Raw genomic sequence first — 27,724 nt, 5'->3', positions numbered from 1 at the left:
ATATTTGATTTAGAATTTCATTTGTTTTACCTTGCTTTTAACTGCGCTCCCCCCTGGCCCATTACTTGCATTTAAAAGAGTAACCACACTGCTGTTTAGCGGATCCGGGATCACGGGGCCGCCATCTTGAGGAGGACGCTCCCTCTATCGCAAGGTCAGCGCTCTAGCGCTTCATTTTCATTGAGCCACACGCCTACTTGAGGCGAGGAAAAGCCGGCGGTCAGCCTGGACAAGGTGACCCTGCCTGGCGCAGTCTACACCACTTAGCGCTCGCGTGATAGCGCTTGCTTTTTAAAATTCCTGTTCGGATATTTGATTTAGAATTTCATTTGTTTTACCTTGCTTTTAGCTGCGCTCCCCCCTGGCCCATTACTTGCATTTAAAAGAGTAAGCACACCGCTGTTTAGCGGATCCGGGATCACGGGCCGCCATCTTGAGGAGGACGCTCCCTCTATCGCCAGGTCAGCGCTCTAGCGCTTCATTTTCATTGAGCCACACGCCTACTTGAGGCGAGGAACCGCCGGCGGTCAGCCTGGACAAGGTGACCCTGCCTGGCACAGTCTACACCACTTAGCGCTCGCGTGATAGTGCTTGCTTTTAAAAATTCCTGTTCGGATATTTGATTTAGAATTTCATTTGTTTTACCTTGCTTTTAGCTGCGCTCCCCCCTGGCCCATTACTTGCATTTAAAAGAGTAACCACACCGCTGTTTAGCGGATCCGGGATCACGGGGCCGCCATCTTGAGGAGGACGCTCCCTCTATCGCCAGGTCAGCGCTCTAGCGCTTCATTTTCATTGAGCCACACGCCTACTTGAGGCGAGGAACCGCCGGCGGTCAGCCTGGACAAGGTGACCCTGCCTGGCGCAGTCTACACCACTTAGCGCTCGCGTGATAGCGCTTGCTTTTAAAAATTCCTGTTCGGATATTTGATTTAGAATTTCATTTGTTTTACCTTGCTTTTAGCTGCGCTCCCCCCTGGCCCATTACTTGCATTTAAAAGAGTAACCACACCGCTGTTTAGCGGATCCGGGATCACGGGGCCGCCATCTTGAGGAGGACGCTCCCTCTATCGCCAGGTCAGCGCTCTAGCGCTTCATTTTCATTGAGCCACACGCCTACTTGAGGCGAGGAACCGCCGGCGGTCAGCCTGGACAAGGTGACCCTGCCTGGCGCAGTCTACACCACTTAGCGCTCGCGTGATAGCGCTTGCTTTTAAAAATTCCTGTTCGGATATTTGATTTAGAATTTCATTTGTTTTACCTTGCTTTTAGCTGCGCTCCCCCCTGGCCCATTACTTGCATTTAAAAGAGTAACCACACCGCTGTTTAGCGGATCCGGGATCACGGGGCCGCCATCTTGAGGAGGACGTTCCCTCTATCGCCAGGTCAGCGCTCTAGCGCTTCATTTTCATTGAGCCACACGCCTACTTGAAGCTCGTCACTCAGCGCAGCGGTAACGCGCAGCGGGCGCGCCTTCGCAGCGCCTGAGTCCAGCCAGAGTCCTGCCCGTCTGCGCTCGTCCGCGCTGGGCCGGGCTCCGGGCTCTGGCACACTCTTCTTCTTGGTGAGTAAATCTATTATATTCATCATGACTTTTACATATTCATATGAAGAGTTGTATGAGCTACGCAGTGCTCTTAATAATAACTGCTCTATCTACCCTTTCCCGCCTCACAAGTTCAGCTGTACTCGGTGCAGCTTCTCATTAAGAACACCTACTAAATGCAGATCCCTTCAACACCAAGGTAGACGAAAGAGGCAGGCATGCTCCAGGACAGCTTCCACTCGCCCCCCTTTAAGATTTTGGGGCATCAACTGCAGATCCTTGCCACAACACAGATATAACATCCATGACTTTCTTGTTGAAAATCCAGCTGATGCGATATTCCTGACTGAGTCGTGGCTCCGGGATTGCTCAGGTCCGGACATTGCAGATGCTATTCCTTCCAACTATGCCATTCTTCTTCAGGATAGGGTCTCTGGCAGGGGTGGCAGAATTGCAATTGTCTACAGGAATATATACACTTGTAAATTGGTAGATGCCACTCAAAAAGATTGTGAATCAGCCCTATTTAAACTGACCATTACCCCCCAATTCACGTTGTCAGGATTATTGGTATACCGTCCCCCTGGGACAGCGAGTTCATGGATAACATCATTACCAGATTTTTTAGCTCCAGTACTGCTCAAAGCGTCGAATTTTACGATCTTAGGGGACCTAAATATACATCTAGAAGACCACGAGTGTCCTTATAGAAATCAGTTTCTCTCCATCCTGGAAGCTTTTAATCTTCAACTTCAAAACACAGGTCCCACACATTGTGCCGGTCATCTATTAGACCCGATTCTGTCCAATCTTTCTTTAGACTGCTCTCGAGAAGCCCTACAAATTGCCTGGTCCGACCATTTAGCCGTCCCTTTCTCTTTAGATATGGCTGAAACAGCAATAAGACCTGAGGTGGAAACTGCTAGGCCAGCTCGGAATTGGGGGAAGATCAACATGCCAGAACTCAATAAGCTGTTGATCAAAACACTTCCGTGCACTGAACTACCAGTTGCTGCACTCAATTGCGCCACTGAACTCTGGCTAACTAATGCTGTCAATTCTGCGTTACCGATGACATCGAAGTCCGCTTCCTTACATCATCCCCCGGCTCCGTGGTACTCTGAACAACTTAAATGTCTCCGCTCACAATGTAAGACCTTGGAGCGTAAATGGAGACAAGGTTATTCCCCCTCAGGTAAAGTCATCTATAAAGAAGCCTTGAAAAAGTACCACAATAGCTGTAAAACTGCTAAAGCAGATTATACTAAAAAAACTGTGACTGATGCACAAAATTGCCCAAAGGTGCTATTCTCCGTTGTTAAAAAATTGACCGGTGCAAATTCTACTCCTCCCCCCTCGGCACTTGATGCCGCCCAGTGTCAATCCTTGGCAGATTACTTTATAAATAAAGATGATCTTATCTACGACCATTTTACCACACTTCCAGGGACTACTTCCATTGCCCCTGACATGGTCCAGGAACCGGTGAATACCGCCATTGATGCAGTAATTACTACTTGGCAGCCTTTAGATGCCATCTCCGTTGTCTCCTGCTTAAATAGTGTGCGATCGGGCTCCCCACGGGACGCTCTCCCGGCCAAAATATTAAAACAATTAGATCCCCTCCCACACCCCATCATTATCAAACTACTAAACGCTTCTCTGAGTGAGGCCCATGTCCCCCAACCTTGGAAACACGCCATGGTTGTACCTTTATTGAAAAAATTGGGTGCAGATTCTTCCAACTCTGCCAATTTCCGCCCTATTTCACTGTTGCCTATCTTTTCGAAGATATTGGAGAGACATATTAATTCTCAGCTTTCCAAACTGGTCGAAAACACTGCCTTTCTCCATCCTTCGCTGTCGGGCTTTCGGCCTCGGCACTCAACTGAGACTGCCCTCCTGGGGGTAACAGAGAGTCTTAGGCACGGTGTCGATCAGGGAAACACCATGGCGCTCATCCTGCTGGATTTGAGCGCAGCCTTCGACACCGTGTCGCATTCCATCCTTATTGACTCTCTGAAATCTCTAGGTGTGGCAGCCAAGGCCCTGGCCTGGGTGGTGTTGTTCCTTAGCGACCGAACCTTTCAAGTGTTTTCCCCTAAAGCAGCTTCCACCATCTGTTCATCTACCCGCGGCGTTCCACAAGGTTCAATCCTTAGCCCTTTATTATTTAATATTTATGTTAAACCCTTGGCGACCATAGTTGAACAGGCTGGGCTAACCTTGTTCTCCTATGCAGATGACACCCAGATAGTCTTCTCCCTATCAGGGAGAGACGAGAACAATACCTCCGCACTCAAGTCTGGCCTCATCCTTGTGGCCGACTGGATGCGGAGAAATTGTCTCAAGCTGAATGGGGAGAAGACCGTGGTGGTCATTCTGGGTCGGAACAAACATCTTTGGGCCCCCGTCATTGGCCCATTGAACTGGGAAAGGCGCCTACACCATCCACTGCAGTTCGTAACCTGGGCGTCATTATTGACGACAGGCTTACTATGAAGCAACAGGCTACTAAGGTCGCAGCCATTTGCTTCTCAACGCTGCGGTGGCTTCACAAGATTTTGTGGATGCTCCCCCTCTCCTCTCGCAGAACCGTAGTCCAGGCACTTGTAACATCACGCCTGGACTATGGCAATATTCTCTACCTGGGCGCAGATAAAGCTACCATACATGTGCTTCAGGTTGTACAAAATGCGGCTGTGCGCCTGTTAAAGAACGTCCCTAGACGCACTTCAGCCGCTGCCGCCTTGCGTGACCTTCATTGGCTGAGCGTCCCCGAACGTGTTAAATTCAAGGCGCTCTGTTATATGTTCAAGGCCAAGCAGGGCAGCGCTCCAGCTTACATTCAAGGGTTGGTAAAACCTTACAGACCCTTGCGCTCACTAAGGTCATCGGACACTGGCAATTTCACAGTGCCAAGATTTAAGCTGGCAAAAATGGGAGGCCGCTCCTTTTCCATTTTGGGCCCTAAATATTGGAACTCCCTCCCTCTGGCACTAAAGCTAGAGACCAACCTACTTCGCTTCCGTAAGGCTCTGAAGACTCTACTTTTCACTAAGCGTAGCCAATAGTTGGTTGTGGCCTCAAGTCAGGTGCTGCACCGTCCTTTCTTCTACAGTCTATCCCTGGCGCCGGGAAACCCACTGTGGGTAGCTGTGCGCGATAAAAGCTTAAATAAATAAATAAAGAAAAATAAAATAAACGGGACCGCCCGCGATCTGAGCGGCGGTCCCGCCATGCACATTATGTTGCGCCCAGCACACTGGCGGGTGCATCATGCATTTTTAACATTGCGGCTGGCGGTGTTTACACCAGCTTTCGCCGTAATGTTCAAAATGCATGTTATGCATTTGCATACACAAAGCGGCAGGCACCAAGTGGTGCCTGCCGCATTGTGTATGCAAATGCAGGGGTGTACCACAGGTACCACCCATGTGCACCCCCCACCTCGCCTTCACCATGGGGGCCTGCAACGGGCCCCCAAAGTAAAGACCACATGCTTCTCCATGGGGGCAACGCCGCCGTGGATAAGCATCGGACCGCCCTCATCGTAATATGGTTGGCGGTGTCTCGCAGACCCCGCCACCATAGAAAAGCACTTTTTCCGCCGGTTCACGAAGTTGACCAGCGAAAATGCGGCAGACGGACTGCAATGGTGTGGATTGGAGTGGGGCGGATTGGAGGGGACTGATTATTTTGGATTGGAGTGGGGCAGATTGTTTCGGATTGGAGTAGGGATATTTTTCTGGATTGGAGTAGGGCTTATTGGAGTAAGTCACACTAGATTGGAGTGGAGCAGATTGGAGTGGAGCAGATTGTTTTGGCTTGGAGTGAGGCAGATTGGAGTGGAGCCGTTTGTTTTGGTTTAGAAAGGGGCAGATTGTTTTGGATTGGAGTGGGTCAGATTGTTTTTGTTTGGAATATACTATTTTGGATTGAGTGGGCAGATTGCTTTGGATTGGAGTGGAGCAGATTGTTTGGAATTGGAGTGGATTGTGGTGGATTGGATTTCAGTGGGGTGTGTTGGGGAGGGAGTGGTATGGATTGGGGTGAATTGGATTGGAGTGAGGTAGATTAGATTGGGGTGGATTGGATTGGAGTGGGGTAGGTTGGAGTGGGGTGAATTGGGATGAAGTGGGTGGATTGAGGTGAGGTGGACTGGTTTGGAGTAGGGCGATTAGGAGCGGGCGAATAGGAGTGGGGAAGATTGAAGTGGGAGTATTGAAGTGGGGTGGATTGGAGTGAAGTGGATTGGAGTGGGGCAGATTTGAGTGGGGCAGATTGCTTTGGATTGGAGTGGGGCAGATTGTTTTGGATTGGAGTGGGTGGATTGCAGTGGGGCAGATAAGAGTTGGACAGACTGTTTTGGATTGGAGTGGGGTGGATTAAAGTGGGGCAGACTGATGTGGGGCAGACTGGTGTGGGGCAGATTGGAGTGGTGCAGATCGGAGTGGGATGGATTGGAGTGGGCAGAATGTTTTCAATTGGAGTGGGGGGATTTGAGTGAGGCAGATTGGAGTGGGACAGATTGTTTTGGATTGGAGTGGGACTGTTTGTTTTGGATTGGAGTGGACAGATTGTTTTGGATTGGAGTGGGGCAAATTGCAGTGGGGCAGAAAATAGTTGGACAGACTGTTTTGGATTGGAGTGGGGTGGATTGAAGTGGGACAGACTGGTGTGGGGCAGATTGGAGTGGAATGGATTGGAGTGGGCAGAATGTTTTGGATTGGAGTGAGGCAGATTGGAGTGGATTAGAGTGAGGCAGATTGGAGTGGGGCAGATTGTTTTGGATTGGAGTGGTGCAGATTGTTTTGGATTGGAGTAGGGCAGATTGTTTTGGATTGAGTGGGGCAGATTGTTTTGGATTGGAGTCGGACAGATTGTTTTGGATTGGAGTCGGGCAGATTGTTTTGGATTGGAGTGGGGCAGAATGGAATGCAGTGGGTAGGGAGGATTTGAGTGTGGTGGATTGGATTGGGGTGAAGCAGATTGCTGTGGGGTTAGGTGCGGTGGACTGGCATGGATTGAAGTGAGGCGGATTGGAGTGGGGTGGATTGGGGTGTACTGCACAAATATGTGTTAAAGCATGATTTCAGAAATTACACATAACAAAGAAACGATGTTGCTTTGCAATATCATAATCCTCATCTTTTGAGAACAGCGCCCATGAGCAAATACAAAAGAAAACATGAGTGCAAAGTGAGCAAAGAAGACTTGGCAAAATAAAAGAAAGATAGCTATAGGAAATAAATCTTAGAAATGTTGTTTGCCGAGCTGGGCACGTTTTTGCCAGTCACATGCCTTCTGTTTTCAGGGAACTAAAAGTTAAAAAGAACAAAATAGTTCCTCAATCACGTCGGGAGCACCGGATGGGCATTGATTAAGTTGAATCAATCAGTGTTTTGTCCCTGCTCCACAGAGAGGATAGGAATGATGTTAGACATACATTGACCAATTACACAGCTGTAAAGAAGAGTGTTACGCAAGCCAACAAATGGTAAGCTCCAAGTCATTTTTGTTAAAAACAGTGTCTCACAAGCGAAACATATACTCTAGCACATGCTGTCGCAGGCTCGACCCTAAAAAGAACTTCCCTAACATGGGGCCTTTAAGGAGTCTGCTAGGGCATTGGTTCAAAGCACATTTGCTGTAAAGAAGCCAGTACTTAATTTGAGCCGATGGCTTCTGGTGCTTGGCACCAGCACTTACTTGGTTTCCGGTGCTCTGCACTGGCCCTTAATTGTAATCACCACACTTATGAGATACTGCCACATGGTGGCGCTGCTCATCTAATTTAGAGATGAGTAGAAAATGATTGTTTATGAATACAACATACATTAAAAAATTCTAATAACCTCCTCCCCAGCCATTCCTTTAGATTTGGGGACCTGGAATAATCCAGGCGAGAGAGATGGTTAGTAGTTGTTTTTGTACCGTCATTGGCAGCGATGATGGGGCAATGAGCGGAGCTAGCGACAGTAGCATCCTCGTCAGGGCCCTGGCACTTATTTTACAAATTAAGCACTGGAAGAAGCATTCACACAATCACACATTGACTCATTTTGTAACCATAAAAAGCAAACAAAGCACAATGCTCCACAATGCACCGAGCACAGCCCAAATCTAAACAATTTTTAATCTGAAATAATCTGTTCTAAAACAAACATGATTGCGCCCTTAGACTGCATATGTGAAACCACGATAGCATTCACTTTACATAAGAAAAAAAAAGCCTGGTTGCAGAACGGAATTTGGAATCTGAAACACCAACATCTACCGTCTTCGCAGGCGCCACAACTACAGAGAGCGCTATTATTATTTTGGGTACAACATTTCAAGGGGTCTCAACTGTGTCCCGGCAGAGAGCGTTGCTGTTTTTTTCCGCGATCCGCCTGCCCAAGCATGTTATCTGTCTTTCACAAAAAAATATTTTAATTGGAAATAATCCTCGCGGTATTTATTTCAAAAGATTTTGTCACTTTTTTTGTACCGTGCATGTCCCTGACCTCCCTGCAACAGATGTCAGAGCAGGCGTGTAGGAGCTTGAAGGAGGCAGAGAGGGTGTGGAGATGTGTGCAGAATGGTCTCCGAGCACCGTGAGAGGAGGTAACAAGTGCATACCTGCTTGGCTGGGAATTGTACATCATTTCAGGGAGTAAAGACGAATCTTTCTTAAATATATCTTGATTCTGCATGTGATTATTGCTTGTGTTTGTTACCCAGCCCCATCAACATCCTTTTTGTACCTGGCAAAACCCTCTGCACCTCGCTTTCATCACACTCGCTCACTCGGAGTTCCATCCCCAGCCTCATCTACCCTTTACTCCTCGAACCTGCACCTACTGCACCCCTGCCCCCCTCTAAGGGGCACATGCATCAAGGTAGGCTTTTGCGAGTCCTTAATTGCGATTATTAAGGAATCGCAATTAAGGACTTGCAAAAACCTATGCATGTAGGAATCGCTATAAAAATAGCAATACCTAAACATTCCTTAATTGGGACTCGCAAATTGCGAGTCGCAATTAAGGAATTGCTTTCCATTCATTCCTATGGGCCTGCAGGCCCATAGGAATGAATGGGAAATCGCATATGCAATTTGCAACAAGTACCAATAGGTACTCGCAAATTGCGCATGCAATTTCAAGGGTGCAAAGGTGTCAAAGGACACCCTGTTGCACTCCTGAAATTGTGATGTGCACCCATGTTGCGCACACACATGCCCCAAGGGCATGTGTGTGTGTAACCTGAAACTTTGAAAAATGCACTTTAGTGCATTTTTCAAAGTTTCCGCTAAATACCATCAGGTTGAAATGATCTGTATTTAGCGGTCCATAATCGCGAAATCGTTATTTTAAATACAATCTTGCATTGCATTTAAGGCATCGCAATTTGCGATACCATAAATGCAATCGCAAATTGCGATTTTTGCATTTAGGTTGATGCATCCCAAATGCAAATATTGCGGTCACAAAGTTTCTGCCCCTTTACGAACACAATTTCAAAAGATGCATTTGCCCCTAAATCCTTACTTTCTGATCCTCATTCCCGTTTAAATAGTCTTCTCAGCTCCGTTTCCATCTTATTTATTATTTCCCCAAGCCTACTACTGAACCTTCTATTCAGACGTCATGGTAACCTTATACTATTTCTTAACCCCCTCCCACAAATCATTCAGTTCTGCTCATCATTTCTACCTCAAATTGTCCACACAACGCTTTTGCTCATCTTAGCTATCCTTACCAGGTTTTGCGGCATACGTTCGATCATTCACTGAGTCCTTTCAACATTAATTATTGCCCTCTGAACTTCCAGCTTATATTCCATTCTTGATACCTTTTATTCATCATCTCATTAATAACCCAGAGTTGGGAGTTGGCCTGGATAACTCTTACATTTGCAGCCACTACAAATGAATGGTCCTCATCATCCACATCTTTGTGATTTTGGGGCACATTCATCAATGTAAGGAATTGCGATTCCTTAATAGCGGTTTTTAAGGAATTGCTATTAAGGACTTGCACTTCCTTATGCAAGTAGAAATCTCTAAAAATGTTGTGATTCCAACATATTCCTTAATAGCAAATCGCAAATTGCAATTCACTATTAAGGAATGGCTTCCTATTCATTCTTATGCGCCTATAGGAATGAATAGGATTGCAATCGAAATTTGTGAGTACGAAAAAGGCCACCATGATACACCCCCAGAAAAGGTAAGTATGCACAGGTGGTGAACATGCATGTGTATGCCCCAAAATGCACTTTGAAAAATGATTTTTTAGCATTTTTTAAAGGAATTTCCAATTACCATCAACTTGAGGTTGATGGTAATTTGCAATTCCACATTGCGAAAACGCAATTTGCAAATGCATAATGCATCGCATTTACAGGATCACAATTTGTGATTCCCTAAGTGCATTCGCAAAATAGGTCATCGCAATATTAGCGATGACCTATTTTGCAAATTGCTGCTGGGTTGATGCATCCCAAATGGCAAAATACCGGTCGCTAAGGGGCCGATTCTGCGAATCGGCCTGTTTGCGACCAGAATTTTGTTGGATGCATGTGCCCCGTACCTTATTGTTACTCTTTTGTCTTATCGTTTATTCTATCCTTGTCTTTTCTTCTAATCTTAAGTGTTTTGGCACAAATATCTTAATTCAAATGCCCAATGAGATGTCCACTTGAGTGTATGTAATCCGTTTTTGAACATGAAGTAAATCTTTTTAGCATGCCAGCAGGACTAGACCCCTCCAATGTAGATTCTTTAAGTTACAGCACATGCACACAATCAAGAGTATGAATTGTGTATCACTTGCACTGCCTGAGGTTCCCAATGTGAGGAGGTTAGTTGGTTGAGGCAAGGTCATCTCAACAAATAGTGTTTGCATAATATTCAATTATAATCACGCCCTATCTTTGTTAATACTATTCTTCTTAAATCTTATCTAGATCAATTTGTTAGAAACCTCAATGCATTTTGGAGGTGGAGGTCCTGGGTACTTTCCCACTTTGCCCATGCTGTAAACATCTCAGCTTATCTTCTGTGATTAGATCTGTGTGTCTGTACATGTGCTGATATGAAATATGCTACCTGATGCAGGAATCTATATTGTATTACAGTGGTTCTTTACCTTTTGACTTATGTGGGGCCCACTTAATCATTACTGGTACCCAGGGACCCCTCTGAATCATTATTTGAATCCAGCGACCCCCCCCAAGGAGTTATTGCTGGAAGCCGAGGACCCAGCCTAAGCATTTTTAAGATTTGAACTGCAAAACAATACACACAAAATTCAGAAACAGTCATCAGACAAATACAGAAATTATTAAATATTTTATTGATTTCACAAATATAAACAAAATTTAAATTTAAATTTCTAAGTGTTTCTAAATTCCATTGAGGCCACTCATCATCCATACTACTTTACATTTGATGCACTTCCACTGCGCTCGCAATTCAATCTGAGGTTAGTAACGTAACTTTTAGCCTCCAATTTCGACTCCTTTGCAGTTATAGAATGTTGTAAATTCTTCACTTGTACGATTTACTTTGCGTATTTATACACACCATTAAAATGTTAAAATTATTTAATTTTCTAAACAGTCGCAGGCTCCCTGGGTAGGCTTTGCGGAGCCCCAGGGTGTCCCAGGAGCACAGGTTAAGAACCACTGGTATATTACAATGACCAATTTATATAGCACTCCATACCCCGGATGTGATCACAAAGTATATGTTCTGTGTTGTAGATGTTGGTTGATGGCCGTGCAAACCAACAAATGCTTCAAAAACATTGCAGCATCTGTCACAGCCATCCACTCCCATTAGAATGTGCCTCTCTGATAAGTTACTTAAAGATATCTATCTTCCGTGACATTGACTTTACAATTCCAATGAAAAGTTGAAGAACAGGATCAAAAAGTGAATCATAATTAGTATTAATGTTCATGTACTGTTTACTCACAGTCCAAGGAAATCTTCTGTCCTTGCAGACGTCTGGGATGTTCAGAGGCTCCATGGTCCTGGCCACATATTGTGCATACATGTAGTTGATTTCATTCACTTTATAGTCCCTGTGGGAGAAGGGAAGGGGAACAAAGGTCTTTATTCTGCATCATGCAGTCAGTGGTAGCAAGACAGAACTACAAAGTCGTTGAATTAGAGGATTTGTTTTGGGAATAGAAAACCATTGTTAAATAGTTGTGTCATAAGTAATATTTGAGATGCCAACCAACGTATTAGCAAGGGAGTCCATCATTTTTTTTTGGAGGGGGGAGATGTTTTGTTTGAGTGTACAAATATACTTCGCATACATTGATTTAGACAGCCTTTACTTGATTACAGGGCGGATTTCCTCACATGGCAAGCCTCTCTGTCTATTGTTCTTACAAGTACCATTCTTACAGCCATAAAGAACCATAATAACACCACTACTCAAAATACCTCTTGATGCAGATACAATCTCACTTCCATATATGTAGTTGGAGAAGGATAATTGAAATATCTCAGGGCACAAAAGTATTCACAATGTAACAATCAATAAATACATGGTCTTCCTGAAGGAACTGTGTAAGGAAACCGATGTGTTTTCAGCAAACCATCTGCTAACGTCTTTAAGTCTTCGTTCTGACATGTTAAGAAGAGAATACAGACCTTCTGCATCTACTCTATATTGTATAGCGCTTTGATTTTTTCTTGAAAAATAATGGGTTTTTCAATTAAAGACAATTAGGTGTAAAACTGAGTAATCTCATGGAGAGACAGAAAATCTAAGATTATGACATTCAAAGATGTGGATGTGGTGGATCAAAGACATTGTTTGTAAAGGAGGGGGAAATGGAGCAACAAAAAAAGACACAATGTTATTTGACCGATCAGTCAATACGGAAAAAAGTCTTTATCGTCCAACATACTTTTTCCACGAATCCAAAAAGGATGAAATCTTTGGCAATGACTTTAATGTAAACTAGTGACAGATGTACAACAGCATTTGGATTCTTTCTTCCTACACCTGGTTTGGTTGTGGGGATTTTGCCCCAGTAAAGTTTATACTCTAATTCATTGGTTAATCAGGTATTTAACATTCAATTTAGGCTGTGGGAGGAGGGGCCTTCATTTTGTTCTCTTTGATAAGTGCAATATTGTACACATTACATTACTGTTGTTTCGTGTAGGTTTTAATTCACATGCTAGTTGCGGGAACTCTAAGCCTGGAACATAATCGAACACAGCACTGGAAGGCTTGTGGCCAAAATAGCTATTTTCGAACCACCAAGTCAGGTAATGGCACTGTGCCATGGTGGATGAATCTACAGTGTGTTAAATGCATTTGGTTCTGTGTGCTAGTAATGTGTGTGTAGGTGAGGTCTGTTGCTTTAGCATGGACCCTTCAATCTTGCTGGGGACCTGCAGATGTTTCCTCAAACTGGAGAAAGTTTGGACAATTGCAGTAGTTTCTTCAGCGTGGCCAGCAGACCACTAGGTCCTGACTACTATGAAGGATAAGGAAGTACCGGTTGAGTGGGGCAGACATTGAGGGATCAGGCTGTGAGCCAAGAGAGGATCTAGTGATAGAAGCTAGGTGGAAAGTACTCAGATATCAGGCAAAATGTGAGAAGGAAAAACCTGTGAATGTGATGTGAAAGCACTCCTGTACCAGTTAAATTGTACTTTTAAGATGTACAGGAGGAAAAACGTAAATTCAGAGGGCTACAGTGAATATGGCAAATACATCTATAATTAGGAAGATAGAGAACAAATTAAAAGGTTACTATACAACTATAAGGACCAAATTCCAAAGACCACAAATAGATACTCGGTAAAATATACCTTCAAAACACTGAATCTAAGATTTGTCAGTACTCTGTGGAATTACTCCAATCTAGATCACTCCATGTGACCTCCGTCTCAAGCGAAGCTACAATGCCATCAACGCCTGAATGAATGAAATTCCAGAGACTGATTTTATTAATATTTGATGGCATGTAGACATCCTTAAGGCCAGATGTTTCTCTACACTACGTAAACTGATAGGCTAATCAAACCAGTACTCTTTAAGGTGTGGTGTATGCAGTAATACTGACAATATAGGTTTCTACTGAATTAAAACTAAGGGTAAGCAAACGGTTTACCTGTGCTGGCAAATTTGTGCAAGAATGGGATACTTTAATTTGGCAAAGCCAGGTGCACCAATTAAAAGTTGACGCACACAACTGGGCTGATTTACAGCTGCAAGGTTTCCGGCCTGTACTGGGTGGGACATGCTGCAACTGGAGAATTGTGCAACCCAATGATATTGCTTGGGGTGGAGGACTCAGTAAAGAAAATAGCAGGCAATCTGATAGTGAAGGTAGCTGTGGTAATAGTTGTGGGAGTGGTAATGTTGGCTGTGTTCCTAGTGGTAGTAATAATGGTGGCATTGTGATATTGCTATTGGTGGTATTCGTGGTGGCTCTTGGTGGTGTTGGCATTAGTGGTAATGGAGGTGGAGGCACAGGTGGCAGTACTGGTGGCAGTTGTTGTATTGATGGTGGTGTTGGTATTGTTGATGGAGTGCTTTGGTGGTGATGGAATTGGTAGTAGTGTGGGGTTTGTGGTCTGCTATTGGTGGTGATGTGGTATTGGTGTTGATATTCAAGTAGTGGCGGTGTTTTGTTGGTTATTATTTTAAATTAATTGTTTGTTACAAGTTTTAGATTGGCCATTCAGGATCAAATCAAGCCAACTCAATTGATGGATATAATTTTTGGAAGAAAAAAATCTTTTAAGGGCATAGAAAAAAATAGGTAAGTACACTGTGCTGTTGTGTGAAAAATCAATAGTTTTCATAAAAACAGGAAAACATGTATGGATACATTCTATACGAGACAAGGAAGCGCAAAGAAATAGATGAAAGGTCACATATGTACAAAAAGCTACCTGATAAGACTTACAAGTGTCTGATATGTTTGAATTCACAAAAGGTCGTGTGACACAGGTCCAATTGTGCAACCAAAAATGTAATGTATTTTATAGAATGCCCTAGGAGTTCTCACTACATTGGAAAAGCAATACAGGAATTCCAACTCAGAATACTACAAAATCAATCAATGCAACATGGAAAACGCACCTCTTGTTGAACATTACATAGCCTGTGGTCAACAATGCAATGAAACGAAGTGGTGCGTGCTTGAAATCATCAAATGTTCCACACAGATAAGTGACCGGGTATTCCTGTTGACACTTGGCGAGAACTAAAGGATTTGGCAGGTGAACACATACACTAAAGGACTTAATGCCTCAGTAGAGTGGTTTTTACTGGCCGTATTGTAATTCTGTTGATACACTTTAGAACTGTTGAGACAATTCTTGTGGTTTATATATGGCTGCCTTAAATAGGCTAGGATCCTCTTATGTTAATCAGGGTTTTTTCCCATAATAGACGTTTGCTGATTAATAATTCTTCCTTTTTTCCTCCCGACATCTTTCTAATTTGGCAAGATGACACCACTCCAAAATGAAGGAACCAGTTTTTCGCTTTCCTTCATTGTCCTAATCCTCGAGGATGTATTCCCTGGAATGTATTTAAATTTTGCTCTGTTAAAAGGTATTTTGGTTTGTGATTAGGTTTTATGGATTCAGTTTACCTATATATTTTTACAATATTATTTTGCCAGTATTTCAAAGGGCTTTTAATTGGAAGGTGTAAGTTCTCTCAACACCGCTACAAGATGGTGGAGCTTTCTACGTTTGATTCACTTCCTCTTTTCAGGATTCACTTCCGGGTACTCCCCAATTGCAGATAGTGGCCTTTGACGACGCAACTGTAGGGTGAATTTATACCACTCGCTATTCGTGCTAGGCTCATTTTTACAATAAATTAGGCGTTGCAGTCTATATTTATGTGTCTTTCTTTGCCTATTTGTTTGCACTTTTGTTTCCAGAAATTGTTCCTGAAGCTGGGGACTGCCCACACATTTAATTTGTATATTAACTGAAGTATCTCTACATCAATTCAGCACTATAAAATTGGGTATTACTTTACTTCTTGGTAAGCCCACATCTAAGCATGTAGCTATGGAAGTATTGGCTTACATACATTTTTCATACTACACAGATTTACAGATTTAAAGTAGGTTGAATTGGACTTGTAGGTATTGTCTACATCGAAGTTTCTATTCACTAGATGTAAGTGGTTTATTATATAAAATACAATTTACTACTGTCGGATTTTCCAAGAATCCCATAATGTAATAATAAACAATAGCTATGTATTGTATGCAAGCACAATATGCATGTAAATAGATTCACAAATGTTGGTCAGGCGCTTGCTCGCCACCCTTGAATCAATAACTCTCCATTAAAAACATTCAGAGGTGCATGGCCTTGTGTGCCACTGTACACTTCACATGACCCACTTTTTATGTTGTGAGTTGTACAGTGTGGATGCAGTGACCCACACACACACATGGTTTTTCAGTGCACTGATTTTGAGAAATAGTGAATAAAGTGTTTTTCAATTCTTCTTTCTAAGGGTCCTTCTAAACAAATATAGTCAAGAAGATGGTCTCATGAATGTTTGCCGTTTAAAGATCAAACCGTTGACAGTTTACACACATCAGCTCATACAAAGTAGAATTATTTTATTGTATTACAATCACTTGTATTTTTACTATTAAGATTTGGGTTGTTACTCTGAGTTGTATTGCTCTCCACATAGGACCTTTTGTGGACTCAAATATATCAGAGACGTGTAAGTCTTATGTGGTGGGTTTTGTATATATGTGACCTTTCATCTATTTGTTTGTACTTTAATATCTTGAATATGTTTTCCTGGTTTTTTTTTTTTAAACAATTGATTGTCCATGTGGAAGCATAGAATACTTAATCATATTTTAATAACCTCAAAATATTATTTCTAGATAAACGATGTTCATCAACTGAGTTGGCTTGATTGGATCCTGAATATCCAGAGGGAGGCACTAGTACAGAAATAACACATGATATCCTTGCTAGAGGCTACAAAGAGGGAAGAGGGGCAAGGAAGTCAGTCTCTTACAAGCATGTTGCTAACACCAATCTGTCCTAACATTAGAGTGAGAAGTCTTAGCATAATGTGGCATTGTAGTTTACCAGTATCTATATCTGGTATCAATACGTTTATTATTACATTAGGACCCAATTGACACATCAATCAGGTCATTGGTTTGTGTGAGATAACCTATGGTGTGCAGTGAAAAGGATTTCTGCTAGGGCTTGTCACTCCTGCTGCAATCCCCAAGCATGTTTCAGACTGGGACTAGTGACCTTTAATTTGAGGAACAGCCCTTTGGCACAGGGTATGAGGAGGTAAATCAGGTCCTAACCCAACAATTAATTGCACTCTCCTCCAGGAGTAGACAGCCCACTAGGTAGCATGGTGGTTTATCTACCTCTCTGTGCCTAAGAGATGGGCCATAGTTGATGAATTCCAGGCAGACTGCTCCTTCAAGAAAAGTTCTCTCATTCAAGTGGAAAACATGCTCAGGGATTGTAGGAGGACCACAAATTCCAAGCAGAAATATTTGAATATTTCAGTGTGTTCAGTGGGCTTTTCCCACCTCTTGGCACCCACAAATCGATGTTTAAGGGGTGCAAAAAGCGTTACGGATGCAAGGAAAAATGGAAATGGGAAAAGTAGGTTCCCTTGCATAGAGACCAAAAGCCCCAGGACTAACATAACCACCAGACTTTCTTTGCACATGGAGGGCCAATTGGACAAGCACTTCCAATGAGCCCCATGGTTAGAAAAATCCCACTGGACTTCAGGGAATTATGAAATGAAGGAAGTGTCTCCCTCTCAAAGGAGATAAGTCATCCTTGGGTGCACAAAATACACCCATGCTTTTCCTACCACTGATTGGGGGAAAATTGGGTGGAGCTATATACGAATAGTTCTGCAGGGATGGTGGAAATCTGATTAATTTAGACAATTCCGAGTCAGCTCCTATGCCACGGTAGCACTGCTCAGCTTAGTTATAATTACTAATATCTAATGAGTGAATTTATTCATGAACATTATGGTCCTGCTACAATCCCTGAGCTGGAATCCATTCACCAGGCGCACCGCTGAGAAGGTAGGACACTCTTTGTTTATGAGAGGTTTCTCTTCCCCCTGGAGCAAGGAAGTGACTAGAAAGATTAAAGAAAAAATACTTTATATTGACACTGTGGAACTTTTTTTTGAGAAGGGTTGCAGACACTGCGAGTTTTGGTCAGTTTAGAACTACTGTTGGAGAATCAACAAAGTTTGAGGACCTGATTATGAATGCCCTGGAATTACTAACGTGGATGGTAATAGAATGAATTGCTCATTGGGAATTACATGGTCCATATAAATACCACACTCATGTCATGTTTCCCACAGAGAATTCAGCTGCTGAAAGCAGTTGAGATCTCTGGAGGACTTGGTCATCGACAATGCAGAATTACTGGGGGAATTGGACCCTGAGTTACTGATTCCCTGGGTCATTCCACATTCCTTAGGGACTTTGTGTGGTTTAAATTGCACACCCCATTAACTCAGCACCCCTGCCCCCCCCCCCCTACCCCCGAGCCCCACCAAATTAACAGGACCCTTGGTATCATTAAGTTTGGCTATATGGACTAACACCCCTTGCACCATAGCACTGGTAATGTGGACTTCTGCATTGAGTGTGTGATAATAGTGAGCCCACATATTTTTGGGATAAATGGTATTTCTTGCTAAGCAAGTTTGTTAGCCGTAGAAGAATCCACAGGCAGAATTACTGCCAATGTACTGTTAGCATGACAGGGATAATTCCCCGACTAGATCTTCCACTGGTGGACACATCTCTAGTGGTGGGCTTAACATTTTCTTTACATATCATGGATTACATTAACCATCCAACTTGAAATCAGTCCCCTATTTTAGAAAATAAGGGGTTGCTTCATGTGTATGGCAATCTTTTCGTAAGGTTCAAGTTTGCCTATGAGAATGGAATGCTGTCTGTGAATTTTAGAAGCAGGCAACTAAGAGAAAACTGTTTTAAAGTGATAATGTGGTTGGAATACAGTCAAAGGTGTTTATTTTTTATTTTTGTAATACCAATACCAGCACAATAACGTGGAAATAATTAATACTTAGTCTACGAAAGGGTTACATGGTCTAATTATCCACTGAAATGCTTTCAGAAGAATTGTTTTGCAGAAGCAAAAAATGGAAAGCATAACATTATCTACATCTAGGTTTTCCATTGATAAATGTCCTGCAAAACCAATTCTGGCAGCACAGGTGGTGAAAAAGCACATGAACTGCACACAGTATAATTAAATAAAAAAGAACAGCCATTTCTTTAAAAAACGTGTTTTTTCTAACCAAAAAATAATGTGAGGCCTGATGTTCCCTAAAATCAAATAAATGATACTCTAAGAGTATGCTATACGGACCTAAAAAAATACCATGAGATGTTTTTATAAAATGAAGACATTTACCAGAGCTGATAAGGAACCGTTGTAAGCCCTGACATTTATTTTTTATACCAACATTTCGAATGTGTAAGCAATTTGAAGCTGCTTTCTAAGCACAACCTCCCTTACAACTAGATTCAATACTACTGAAAATAGTACGAATATATGTTTAAATTCTACACATTTTGCAATCTGCTTAATCTTCCTCAAATGGATACACTAAAACAAACCAAAATGTATAACACGAGAACACAGAGCCTTCAGCTCCCAGACACCTTGTGTCCCCTGTTATTGTTTCTGCTTCCCCACCCCTGACATATGTTGAGTCAAACCATAGTGTAGGACAAGCAAACTGGGTCTCAGTCACATGCTTCATTGTAAACTCCATTCAAACTCAGGCGTGTGATGCTGATAAACCAGAGTGATTGGTAAACACAACAAATGTTATGGAAGGGGAGTACAAAATATATGTACTTTGTTTAATGCCCACACAATACTGTATTTATTTATACAAGCAAGAATGTTATGCTTTCTAGCCAATTAGCTATGCATGGGAGCCATACAAGGATGCATGTCTCCCAGTACATTATGCATGCAAATACGTATAGTACACATGCAAAACAACAGGTTATGCAAGTGACCAGTACAACATCTGACTATGCAAACCAAAAGGCTGCATATCTACATCAATATATTACCTGTGCAAACCAGCATTTTACATGAGTTGGCCAATATAGTATCTACGTGAACCAGAAAAGTAAACATGTCCGTTTGTGAGTTACTTATGCAGATCATTATAACATACATGCACACCAGTGTGCTTTGCATGCAACCAGTGCACTATGAGAACAAACCAAAATATAATTCCTGTAAATAAGTAGTTTACATATTTAGAACTAGTGTGTTAGCATGCACAGCAGTGAGATGTGCATGGAAACAGCAACTGTCACATATGATCCTGTACATTTCGCAGGCAAATCAATAGAGCATATTGCCTGCAAACCAATACATTGCGTGCACCACTATGCCACACATGTTAATGTTAATGTTAATGCACTAAATGGACACTGCATTGTGCACTTGATATATATCAGTATGATAGGTTTAAATACCACACACCTTAAACCAGTGTTTACCTATGTATTTGCCAACCTATTGAGTGTTATTGTATACAAACCAGCAGACTGCATGAAAACCAGTGGGATTCATATATAAATCAATGTACCTGTGGTATGAACCTGAATGGTAGCACCATGCTTAATGTTTCCTACCCCTTCATATTCCCATCACACATTTAAAAGAGTCTTCATATTCATATAGATTGAAAATTTTGTTTAGCTGACAATTTTGCTTCTTAAAATCCTACTGACAAGAAAAAACATTCTCTCGTTCTGACGCAACAAATGACAAATAGCCAGAATGAAAGTCCTGAAATAAGCGTATAATGAGTGAATGATGAAACGTGGGCGGTGGTAGAGAGCAGGCAGGGGCACAACTGCATTGTCAAGCATGTTCAATCACCAAAATCTCTGGCTAAAAGTTCTCAGCTCGCTTGACGCATTTCGGTACATGTTTGGAAGTTCGCTGAGTAGGACCATTCCTCAAACGCACACGCTTGCGCTGTGTGATATTATACAATTTCCATTCAGTTTGGGATGGAAGGTCCAAGGATCTACTAATGAGGATTGGTTCTGTTCATTTTCTAATTCCTTAATCAGAATTAATTGAGCTACAAAGACATTTAAACAACAAAATCGTCCTAAACCTCAAAAATAAAAAAAACAACCACATAAATATGTTGAACTTCTTTCAATTATGTGTGCTACCACTAAGAATGAGTTTACATTTGATGCTTAGTTTATTCCCTCAACCTTGACTCTCCAACATACATTGGCGATGTTTAGTAATTAGGTGATCTGTACAATCAGCTTGAGATTAGCAATACAACTGTTAAAGAAACTGAAGCCCACAGTGGCAACTGAGATTAAATGTTATGATCACTTCGGGGTACTTCTAAGAAACAGATGGTTTTCCTGGATCATTCTCCAAAGGAGCCCCTATCATTTCCCGTTTCGTCAGGATCAACGCGAAACCATATGGTTCTACAGTCAAATGCAGATACTGATACATAGTGGAGTTGAAGAGTGCAAGCTTTCTGCTCTGTACCACTGAACACTATTGCCCCATTAATCCACCTATAACAATTAGGAGGATATCATGTGAATCTCAGTGACTACAGCAAAGTTGAGATGGCAAGGTATGGGTGTTGATGCCCTCCTCCTGCATAGACTGTGAGGAGGCTGCAGAACAGCTAACAACCTTCCTGAAGGGGACATAGTAGGCTGCTTCTTTGGCTGCTGTTAGGCCAACTTCTGTGGTGGTGGCATAGGAGTGTTAGCAGAAAGAGGCTGTAGCGACCGGCATGTTTTGCAGGGGGGGGGGGGGGGGGGGAGGGCTTGTGACGAGCGTGGGGTGATCGGAAATAAAAAATGTTTTTAAACTTACGTCGAGGTCAGGTCCTGTGCCTTCTCTACTCTTGCTCTCCTGCTTTCGGCAGGAAGCAGGCAGCCAGGAGCCCTCCCCTAAGCCAATCACAACAATGCAATGCAGCGTTGTAATCAGCCAGGGGCTGGAGGGGTGGGCATGTTCTCCAGGGAAGTGTGCCTGACTGCTTTGGATGGCCCGAGAGGGCCGACCAAACAGTCATTGCACACTTAGGAGTGGGCAAACCACTGCACCCCTGCCCTGCTCCGTAAGCAGAGCAGCCCCGCCCAACCACCTGCCGCAAAGCAGCAGGACAGGAAACGTAAAATGACAACTCCAAGTTATTGTCATTTTATGTTTCTCACTGCTTAAAAGCAGTTGGGAGACGCTCCTCTGCCCTAGCGGAGGAGGTGCCTCTTGAAAGAGGAATGAAGAGGGAAAAGAGCAGGCGGGGGAGATAGGAGGAGCAGGGGACCAAGCAGGTGGGGGAACCACAGGAGGGGAGAAAGAAGTGGCAGGAAGCAGAAGGTACTGATGGCAATAGTTCTGACAGGCAGATGTACGTAGGCCACATACCGCCAGCACTCCTGTTGGATTTAAGATGTACTCAGGCTGCAAAGTAGCCTAAATACAGCAATCAGCACTGCTCCCCACCCAAACAAACCATCATCTTCTTGGGCATGGCAACATTTCAAGGTTCCTCATGGAGCTGTACTCCAAGGAGGCTGAATTAGTGGTCCATATACGAGGTATGGGACCAGTAAGATGGCGCAAGAATTCTAGATTATTCTGGACGCTTGGAGGTGCATAATACCTTCAAATCTCTTAACCGTAGCCAATGTGACAGAGAAAAGCATAAGAAGATGATAAACAATAGAATACTTGTTGCATATGTATATCATTAAAAAGAAAAGAAAACCTGATATAAAAAAGACATATATGTGAAAAACCGACTGCCTCAACATGTCTTGGTTATTTCTCTATTTTAGGGGGGTCTTTCTTGACTATCTTAGGACATTGGTATAAATTAAAGTAGAGATTACCTTGGTGTGCACAATTTGTGAGACATTGAAAGTTTCTTTTTTGTTTATTTCTGAGTACAACTAAAACAGTCATTATAATATTTGAAACTTGTTAATTCAAACCAATGCTGTCTTATCATAATCCACTTTTGAAGATTAATTGCTAAAATAATGCTTGGTGATTAATGAGCCTCAGGTTAAATAGATAATATACATTACTGCAAATTGCTGTGCAAACTAATATATAAAATTATGTGCAAAAGTGATTACTGGATACAGCGAATGTATTGATTTTCTTTTAGCAGATTTATATTACAATAATATAGTTTTACACATTTTTTAAGGTTTTTTAACCATTGGAGCCTTCCTTGGAGAGTGTTAGAATTTGTTTTTTGTTATCCTTTCTGTTTTGTGCTCCGAATGAATCCATCTGGAGACATCTTAGGCTTCAATGTGTTTCTTTCTATCAAGCTCTCCCTTTGATAGACATTTTAGATTGATCTCTGGCACTTTTGATTCTAGTACCTACTTGTTAATTTGTTGATTGTTACTGGGGTCATATGAGGCCAGATCACCCTCTCCATGGAGGAAGTGGAGGTAGGTTGTGTTACAATAATGTCTACTTCAGGATCGCATTTCTATAGCAGCCTCGGATAGTCAATCTGAAGTCAATGAGAGAGAATCCCCTTGAAAGGCTTGGCATGTCTAATTATTCAGAAGATGCTCTCTTCAGAGATTCTGCGGCTGACCTCTTTAAAACAAGCTCAACCTGACTCAGCACTCCTTCACTTTCACATTCGAGGAGAACTATTTCACACAAGTAACACTGGCTTCATCCATCCACATATGACAGCAAAAAGGAAATACATCTCATCAGCACATCACAATATGTTTTACTTTCCTTTCAGTCCTCTCTACAAAATGTATATACACCCATTATATGTGATCATCCAAAGAATTGAATGGCATTACAAATGTAGCATGCTTGCTTCTGGTAGTAACCTCAGAAAGTTGTAGACAATTCATTCAATGTTGGATGTAAGAAAAGGTGCAGTAGACCGGCTCAAAAGCGATGGTGCTGGTGTTAGGTACACATTTTTGTGACCTCCTAGTCTTTCGGCTGGATAGAATCAATGAAGAAAACACCATCTCTGCTCCGGTAGTGAAGAGACTCAAAACATGTAACAAAATCAACCTGTTACAGATATAGGACATGGACTAGTTCTAACTACATAAGAGATCTCATACTAGGCAAAACACCTACTCTGCTTCTGGGCTGGTCTGCTGGCTATTCCATGACTTGATAGACAGGGACACGGCCAATGCCATCAACAATGCTGCCCACCCTACTGCGGAACTCTACTCCCCCTTCTGTACAGATGATTGAAAAACCACCTGACATTCAAATAGGTTTCAATGTTGTCCTATTTTGGGAAGTCTTGTTACACGTCTAATAAGAGGTAGATCATGATAGATCAGTGCCATGTCGACCAGCTTTTATGTATTTGCAAATGCTGCCTAACTTGTATATATTTGCTCTAATGTCCCGGTTCCTGCTGGCCATTATTAAGTATAGGAAGCAGTTGTAGAAACGTTATTGACCCTGCTGGGGACGATTGTTTTTACTTACGGGTGTTTTTAAGATTTCTGTCTTAGCTTTAAATTGTTTTAAAATTTTGATATGGATGTATTTTGTAGCTTTTATGATTCACTACGTGATTTCGAATAAAGCTTATTTTGATTGATTGATTGACTGATTGATAGATCAGTGAAAGAGGCATGAGCTGTACGTTTTGGGGCTTCCAGGCCTCTGAAGCAGATGAAGATGGAATATGGTATGTAATTAATCTACCAATATTATAACATATCATTCATAAAGACACTGTACTGAACTTGCTGCAGTCCATCTAATTGACATCCTCAATAGTGCGAGGATTTAGCACTTTATTTGCTGCAATGATAAGCTGAAAGCAAAAAATATATAAATATGACCATACCTTGAAAGTTAGGCCCGTGAACTCACCACCCCGGGCGACGTAAATGTGAAAAAGAAAAAATCAGAACTCACGTTCCTTCCCGGGGGAGCAATAAGGGATTCCTTTCCCCCTCGCCTCTGGAGGAAAAGAGAAAGAGTAGAAGAAATTGCAGAGATAGAAACAAAAGACTGAAAAAAAGAACAGATGAACATTTTTCTCCTCCAGATTTAGGATTAAAGTCAATGCTACTAATTCACCCATACAAATGTTAAAATAACACCAGGCATGACTTCCAAATGTGTGTGTGATTTCCTACAAAACTGGTTCTTGAGATGGAGTGGGCTCAAGGAAGGACAATATCTCATTTTATGAGCTGGGCTTCACAGGCAAGAAGTGCAACGCTTATATCTGCAGTGTGTATTACATTTATTAGATATGTGGTTAAATGGTGTTGCTGTCTATCATGATCAGAACTGCCTTCTGTAATTTTGTTACTGATACAAAATTTAGAAGAAAGTGGGGAAACGCTGGTCATGTTGTTAAGTGCCACTTTCAGATTGCCAACTTTGTTGACTACTTTAGCTTTCCTTTCAGATGTCTCCCAGACACAAAAGACCTCTCTACATGTGTAAAGCGCTGCGATACCCGCAGGGGTCATGTTTGTGCTATATAAAACCTTCTAAATAAATGAAATAAAAATTCCAGAGGAAACTCTACCACTCCCTAGCGTGACCACCTGCTTCTTGCACTGCTGACTTGCATTGTGGAAGCTCGGCAACCACATATAAATGTAAATGTGGTATACTTGTAAAGCGCACAGCTACCCACACCGGGGTGTCCCGGCGCTGTATACCGCTGGGGAACCCGTCCTGGCTTTCCCTGTGAGATGGTCCCTCAAGGGCACCCCCAAGGTGAGACCAGGCATCCCCGGCGTTGAAGGGGCAGTTGTGAAGATTAAGCAAGCTATTGCCCAGAGTTGCAGAGTGGAGCCCAAGGTTAGAGTAGGCCCCGAGGCGAGAATTATCGAGTCCGCGGACATTGACCCAAGACCCTGCCGCGTTGGGAATTGAACCCTGGTCCCGAGCCGATCTCAGCTTCCGGGTCTGCAGCCTCTAACCACTGAGCCACAGACTGCCCCTAAATGACTATTCTTGGTAGAAAATCAATATTTTTACAGATTTCCAGTATATTACTTTTGTAACCAAAATAATCATACCTGATCAATCTAGTGCCCTTGGTGTTACAAAGCTTCAATTCGACACACATAGAACACATGGACACAGAACATTAAGCAAGTTCTGAGTATTTTTGACATAGAAACGGAAGGAAAGATCAGAGATTATGAATTTTAGATGGCAAGCTAAAAGAAAGAACTAAGGGTAGAACAGTGTTGTTCTGAGAGGCTAGGAAATAACCACATATAGAGATTGCAGCTGTGAACGTGAACAACTGTAGCAGTAGCGGCCCGTGGTAGGAGTGCTGCTGGGCGCTGACGTGGGGCGGGGCGGGGCAGGGTGGGGGGTAGTAAACTCCGGAATACGGCCGCACAGAGGAAAGTACACAAATAAATAAAACAAATTTCGTTGTGCGCGCTTCATCGCCCCATGCGATGCAGGGCATTTCGTTGTGTGCGCTGCATCACCAAATACGGCCGTATTCCGGAGTTTACTACCCTCCACCCTGCCCGTCCACACGTCAGTGCCCAGCAGTACTGCCACCAAGGGCCGCTACTGAACTGTAGTGCACCAGTATATGTTGCAGAAGAGCGCAGTTTATTAAGGACTGATTAGCCAAGCACTCATCTTCATTTCCAAATAAGGCTTGACTTGCAGAGTAGAAAATTGGGGTATTTATATGTGGCATTCTTCATGTGCATGTTTCTGTATGTGTGAGGTTGCATTCACACGAACATTTAAGTTCTGACTCACAAAGAAACTGTACATCTCCAGATAGATTGCTCTATGCCTATGCATTACAGAGATTTACGATTTAATTCACAATATCCTAGGCATATACACATTACTTATGATCTTTGGATGATGCTTCTGCCAAATTCATTCTATTCACATGCATTTGTCAAGTACATTTGTTTTTCTTAAATCTGCTCCTCTAGAACCCTTACATTAAAGAAAATACAAAGATTGAAAAATATTACATTTTAAAAATATTTTTTTTTTCTTTATATCGAAAACACTTTTTCCTTCCTACATACACCTTACTAAAATGGTGGATTTTCATGCATGTCTGCCCTAGTTTTTAATTGGCTCCTTTTACTGTCCTTCCTAAAGGCCTGCTTTTCATTGGTTAATATCCCTAGGAACCTACTTTTCTACTTTTGTAAACCCTCATGAGGACTGCCCCTGTTACATGGGACCTTACGGTAGGTTTTATTTTCAGTTTCTGAGCACTCTTTTCTTAATAATTCTTCATTGTAGCTGGAGTTGCAGGTATGACAGCTATGCCCTTCCCCTACCGCACTTCCCCAACACACCCTCTCTTTGGGCTGCAGCTGCCTTTTCCTCCTCCCACTTGCTTATTATTTATTTCTGGCTCACTCTTTGGTGTGAATTACCTTCGGCTCCCATCTATCGCCCCACCTCCACCTCCCGCCCATCAAATATTTCTGACTGTTGTTTAATTATATCATGCGCGAGGGCTGCAAGATTTGTTTATTTGAAATGCTGTTCTGCCATCGAGCATAATATAAAACAAATCTGAAACCTGAAACATACAGCCCTTCCCACTACCCCTTGCGCCCGGTGCTGCCATCTTCTACAGCAGGGCTGCTGCAGCCACCATTCAGGGACGGGTGGGTAATGGCTGACTCGGCGCCCTGTTTCTTTGCACTGGGATGCCATGCACATTGTCTAGCAGGTATGTGTATTTCCAGCGGACGGAGTGAGTCTCGCACACATTAGTGCGACTTTACAGAGTTTGCCAGTGAAGCTCTACTTTTGTTTTCTTGTCTTTCTTTGAACAACATTGTTTTCCCCAGGTGGGGAAGTGCACCATTTCTTGAGGTACTGCAATACCTGGTTGATGCGTACAGTGAAATACATTTAATGTGATCGTTATCAGCTGTTTTCCTTTGCTGTGAGTTTAAACGTGTGTTACAACATCCTGCACATGCTTGAAGCCCTGAACGCCCTCATGCTACATACAGGTGGTAATCCCCTCACTTTGAAACACCAAGATGAGTTTTAGGCACTGCTTCAACAGCGCTGCAAAAATGAAGCTGCATGCCCTC

At 42.7% G+C, this 27,724-nt stretch overlaps 1 protein-coding gene across 10 annotated transcripts in view; it reads right to left on the bottom strand.

Moving 5' to 3' along the window:
- PDE5A (phosphodiesterase 5A) overlaps positions 1-27,724 on the bottom strand; it is a 783,446-nt gene that overhangs the window by 265,749 nt on the left and 489,973 nt on the right. For 8 of the 10 annotated variants that reach the window (XM_086961429.1, XM_086961430.1, XM_086961426.1 and 5 more), the window contains exon 8: positions 11,512-11,620. In XM_086961429.1, the coding sequence (XP_086817555.1) occupies positions 11,512-11,620 (109 nt within the window). Of the gene's footprint in view, positions 1-11,511; positions 11,621-24,569; positions 24,615-27,724 lie in introns of all 10 variants that reach the window. The other 2 variants (XM_086961428.1, XM_086961425.1) reach the window with 1 other exon arrangement.

Source organism: Lissotriton vulgaris, chromosome 3_1 (assembly GCF_964263255.1).
Source record: "Lissotriton vulgaris chromosome 3_1, aLisVul1.2, whole genome shotgun sequence".
Taxonomy (NCBI): Eukaryota; Metazoa; Chordata; class Amphibia; order Caudata; family Salamandridae; genus Lissotriton; species Lissotriton vulgaris.
Note: the sequence above shows the minus strand (reverse complement) of the source record. Positions and strands in the feature narration are given on the sequence as shown.